The 6201-nt window shown below is 27.9% G+C and overlaps 1 protein-coding gene across 1 annotated transcript; it reads right to left on the reverse strand.

The window, feature by feature from the left end:
* Positions 1-2857: 2857 nt before the first annotated feature.
* On the reverse strand, positions 2858-6201 carry LOC107872331 (RING-H2 finger protein ATL70). Its single transcript, XM_016719077.2, has one exon. The coding sequence runs from the start codon at positions 5747-5749 to the stop codon at positions 5261-5263; it is 489 nt and encodes a 162-aa protein (XP_016574563.1). The 5' UTR covers positions 5750-6201; the 3' UTR covers positions 2858-5260.

The raw sequence follows: 6201 nt of genomic DNA on the forward strand, positions 1-6201 counted from the left end.
TCAAGCAACTAAGTCACCAACCAAACCACATTCAAAACCAAAAAATTTCCTTTAAAGTTCCTACACTTAACCATTTTCAAGCAACTAAGTCACCTACCAAACCACATTCAAAACAAAAAAATTCCTTTGAAGTTCCTACACTTAACCATTTTCAAGTAACTAAGTCACCAACCAAACCACATTTAAAACAAAAAAAATTCCTTTAAAGCTAAGTCACCTACCAAACTACATTCAAGGCCACACACGGCTTCACTAGACTTCAATATGTACAATAACAAAACTTAATTATAAGCAAATAGAGACAAATCAACTTACCTATGCTTGGCGTAAATTAAAGTGAAAGAGATAAGCGGTCACCCAAAAAAATAACAAAGCAATCCTTTTATCGAATTCGAAATCTGTCAAATAGTAAAATTATTACAAAGAATACTCTTTTGCTTAAATAATTACAACAATTTAGTAAAGGAATGGGAATAAGATTTTCCCCCAAACCTACTAAACAATTAATGCGTAAAATAGAGAAATAAGTGTCAAGACTAACTGAAATTTAGGTAATTCAGAATCAAATTAATGTTGGAACAAGCCTAGAATTAGCTAATTCAATCTCAAATTCCAAAAATTAGCTAAAATCTAGCTAAATAAAATAAATATTCAAACCCTAGAACTCAAACCACAACCATTTGACGAAATTAACACTAAGATATTTGTATGTAGACGTTTAACATTTCTAGATATTAAAAAACGAGTTTGTGGATACTAGAATAAGCTAAATTTAGTTAATGAAAGTTAATTGTTACCTTGCTCAAAATTAAAATTTAGGATGGAATAGTTCCTTGAAAATGGATTAAAGCCAAAATTGAAAGATAGAATGGAGTACAAACTTCCTTGAAAGAGAAAGAACAGTGGAGATTAGGAGTTTATTGTTAAAGTGTGAGATTTGGAGGTTTTGGGGGGTTGGTGACTGTTTTGGACGGGAAATGGGTGAGGTTTTGGAGTGATTTTGTGTTTTATTATGTATTACGGGTCGGGTCGAGTAGGGTTAAAGATTTATATTTTCTTTCAATTATTACAAAAAGTGGTCGGTTTTTGTAATAGTTAAAAAAATTATTTTTGAAATTAAAATTTAATAAATTACAATTAATAATTACAAAAATAAGTTAATAAATTAAAATTATTTTTTAACAAATTAAAATTTTAATAAATTAGATAATATTTATAACAACATTCAATTAATTTAATATAATTCGTATATATATAAATACACAGTACATACACTGTGTATGGTATCGGGACAACATCCAATTAATTTAATACAATTCGTACATATATAAATCAGATAACAGTTATTTTATCATCACATTAACACGAGTAGTATATTTCCTCAATCGTATAATAATATCAATGATTTTTATAAATTACGATTAATTTTTAATTAATTAACTTTTAAATACGATATTATATATATATATATATATACCTCGTAATGCTAGTCTTACGTTATTACAACTTCAACAATATACGCGTGTCTACATTGACTCAAAATAGTATATCTATTTCCTCAATAGTATGATATATATCTACGTATCATTCAAACTATACTGATATATACATTTAGTTATCTAGCTTTCGATTACTACATACGTCACTACACAAGATATACGTATATATACATATATTCAATTGTCTATCAGCTTTCACATACATACTATAAACATCACATACATGATTCTACTACCTTATAATAATATATATACAACGTATTTCACAAATACTCAGATGAATTATAGATTACATTATCTTATGTATGTCATTAGTATACCTTCACCATATAATATGTGTATACTATATATATCTATATATATATACACATGCACACTATCGACTATATCAAATTCTAAATACGTACTATATATATCACATACGCACACAAGTATATTATCCAACAATATAACGCAATGTGTTTCTTATACATACTCAGATGAGTGATCGATTATATATATATTTATATATATAATATATTTATATATATGAACTCTTGAATGCGTATATATATATATATATATATATATATATCACATCCACAAGTATATATTACCTTATAATAGAACACGTTCATTATATTCTGATGAAATATCGGTTATATATTACATTATTATGACTGAAATATTAACATAATATCATTATCTCAACGGTATGATATATATGTGTGTGTGTGTATATATATACACACACACATATTCATTATACAAAGATTATGCATGTTTAACGTCATTTAACGTATATACAAGGAAAATATTTATTCCATATACTGAAACATAAGTAAATGATAAATATTATGTTTAATGTAATTTTTTTATTTTGTTTGATATATTTTTTAGTGTTATTTTTTTCACAAAATTTAAGAATGATTGATTTTTATTATTATTATACTAATTATCAACTATGTGTGATCAGTGTAATTTCAAAAATTTATATATAAATTACATTGCATATATATAATTATTTTTAATGAAAATAATATATATATTTGATTACATATATATAATTATTGGTTACTAAAAATTTTTACTTTTTACTTTTTACTTTTTAATTTTTTTAGTTCAAAAACCGACCACAAGTGGTCGGTTTTTAATATATTTTATTTTTAAAAAAAAATATTGAAAATCGACCACTAGTGGTCGGTTTTGATATTTTTTTTAACTTTTATTTGTAAAATAAATAATAATTAATATAAAAATTAATGAAATAATTTTTTTATTTATTTAAAATAAAAAAGCTACCACTTGTGGTCGCTTTTTTTCAAAAAAGAAAATTTATAAAATATTAAGAAAAACCAACCATTTGTGGTCGATTTTTTTCGACCACAACACGTGGTCAATTTTGTGTAGTTGGTTTTTCTTTTTTTATAGTAGTGCATCCTTTCCTACCACCTATAGGCGGCAGTCCTACAGCAGCCCAAAAAGCATAGTTCGAGGGTTAGTAGATGCTTATCTCATTAAAAAAAGGTGAAAATGCAATCATCACAAATTTGACCTAACTCGCCCATAGTTTGACTTTCTTTATTTGTTTGTCTTCTTATAAACAATGCAAGTCTTTTTTTTGTCAATTTTTGTAGGCAAAGAAAGCAGCTGATGGGTGACTCCTGAGTTAGCATACAAGAAAATGTTTTGAAAAGATTATCATATAGAAATGAGCATTTTGGATTTACAAAAAGTTGGTTCTTGTCTTAGTTCTTGGAAAAATAAATGCGAATACTGATTTTGTTTTGGTTGCAAAAGACAAGTATAGATCAATAAAGACACTTTTTCGATCAGACCAAGCGAATTTAGAGAATTGATTACAAATTCACATGAATTCAATAAGTTAAAAACGTACAAATCAATACACTTTCTTTGTCAGAGCGAATCTAGAGGGTTGATTACAGATTCACGTGAATTCAATAGTTTTAAACTGTGAATCAATTATTATTGTATAGTATTAACGTGTGATTGATATAGAGACACTCTTAAAACTTCTAATCCTGACTTTGCCTATGTAAGTTGTAACCTCAATGTGAGTTTACATTGCATTGATCTATAAACCTAACAATTATATATGATTCTACCATGGAAGATATCAAAAATTGAGTATGAGAAAAGCCATTTTCCTTCTTCAAAATACCTGATTTCTAACGTCAATTTATATTTTAAATGACTTCAAATAGCTTTTTTATGTTGTATTGGCCGTTCGTTTTCACTTTGACTATTTCATTGGGCACTTCCTATCTTTCACAAACATAAATATGAAGTAACTCTATCTACTAAACTTAGCCAAATTTGAAAAAAAATAACCTAAGCTTTTAAACATGATACATGTATTAGAGTAATATGAATTTTTGAAATCTCGATATGTTTTTTTTGGGGGGCCAGCTAAAAGCTAATCCATATGATTGACCATATGCATTGGCATTTGAGTTATTCCTTATGATGAATTGGCATTTGAGCATGCTGGCATGCTTTCAACAACTCCCGCCACCCCATCCCATGGGCGTAGTCACATATAATGAAGGGTGATCAGTCGAACATTCTTCATCAAAAAATTATACAAAGTATATAAGTTAAAAATATTATGTATATAAAAAACTGAATACCTTAAATGAAATTTCTGACATTCCCATCCCTCCGTATAACCACATATAATGAAATATGGTCAGTCAAACACTCTTCATAAGAAAACTATACGAAATATATAGATTAAAAATATTATGTATATAAAAAACTGAATACCTTAAAAGAAATTTCTAACGCCTCCATCCCGCGTGTAACCACATATAATGAAAGATGGTCAATCAAACACTTTTCAGTCTTCATAAAAAAAAAAAAAAAAACTATACGAAATATATAGATTAAAAATATTATGTACATAGAAAACCGAACACCTTAAACGAAATTTCTGACACCCCATCCCGAAGCATAGTCACATATAATGAAGGATGGTTAGTCGAACACTCTTCATCAAAAAAACTATATGAAATATATAAACTAAACATATTATGTATATAGAAAACTGAACACCTTAAACGAAATTTCTGGCTCCCCCTCCCCCCAAAAAAGGTACTAATAAATAAATACTTTTTCCACTCTCAAATATTTGTTCATTTTCACAAATTAAATTTGCTGCCAAATATTTGAAAAGAAATCATTTTTATTACCTCTCTCTTTTTTTGGTTCAAAACTAGCTTATTGCTTCCGTTGATAGAATGTTAATTAAGTGAAACATTTAAAAGACAAATAAAAGACAATCTAATGTATCCTCTATAACTAGGTTATTAAATATATTTCTCAAGAAGAGTACAAAATCTTTCTAAAAAAAATAGGAGGAGAGATGGTATGATTTATGTTTGTTTGAACATAAAATTACTAGCACAAATGGACAAGAAAAACAAATTGAACAAGATGGCATTTTGCAAAAATTTTATTCCCTTTGGTAGTATTTACTTAATATCACTACATCTAAATTACCTAATTTGTGTTATCATTTGCATTTCTTACAACCAAAAAAAAAAAGAAGGAAAATCATATATCCGCTTGAATAAAATATATTTGATGATCACCGCAGAAGATGGTGGGACAGATGAGATCCCTTTATCCTTAATCAGAAGTATCAACTTCGAACTATGAAAACAAAAAAAATTCTGATAGAAAGCGTTTTTCCTTTAGTTGAATTTGCTCGAAAATAACATAAAGTTCAGATACCAAATGATTAAAAAGAAATAATCACCTCATTGCAAATATGGAGTTGGAAGTGGAGAATTTCTACAAATAGGGCATGTTGGATGAAGCCTTAGCCAAGGGTCAATACATTTGACATGAAATATATGTCCACAATTTGATAATAACCTTAACATATCATTGTCTTTATAATCACCCAAACAAATTGAACATCCATTATTGTCCTCTCTGTGATAATGAACTTTTGCTTGAGAATACAATAACTTTGGATAGTTTCTCAAAATTTCTTCATCAATACCTTGTTGAATATCAACTAATGTTGAGCTATCATGAGAAGAAGAAGATGGATTATTAGGCACGTTAGAATTGTTGCGCGATCGCGATCGAATACATAAGTAAGAAGCATAAGCCATGACTGATAATAATATTAGGATTCCAAGTGAAAATCCAATTCCATAGCCATAATTCTTGCCAAAAGTGTCATCACTTAACTCAATATCATTAGGACTTTCACTATCTTCTACAGTTGTGTTGTTCATTATGTAGAAGAAGAAAAAATGGAGGGTTTAATTTTGACTTTTTTGTGGATAGAGGAAGAAGAAAGGATTTGAGAGATGGAAAGAAAAGCAGATGTATTTAATTATTTGTAGTTAGCTTTGTATATTATTAGTAAGATACATATGATGTCAACAATCAACCTAAAGAGGTTGATTCTTCTATTATACAGTGGTGCGTTATCATATTTTGTTGTTTTATCATATTTTGTTGTTTGTTTTCATGTTCTCGGCTTGATATACTATTATTTTTCATGAGCCGAGGGTATATCAGAAACAACCTCTTGAGGTAGTGGTATGAACTGCGTACACTTTATCCTCTTCAGACCCCACTTTGTGGGAATACACTCATGAGTATGTCGTTGTTATTTATTGATAAACCAGATAAAACTATAATCAAACATGCTATAATAGATTGAATGATATTGATCATGTAA

The sequence above is a fragment of the Capsicum annuum genome, chromosome 5 (assembly GCF_002878395.1).
Source record: "Capsicum annuum cultivar UCD-10X-F1 chromosome 5, UCD10Xv1.1, whole genome shotgun sequence".
NCBI lineage: Eukaryota > Viridiplantae > Streptophyta > Magnoliopsida > Solanales > Solanaceae > Capsicum > Capsicum annuum.

Coding starts and splice junctions, on each gene's coding strand:
- LOC107872331 (XM_016719077.2), bottom strand. CDS start 5,749: ATGAACAACACAACTGTAGAAGATAGTGAAAGTCCTAATGATATTGAG.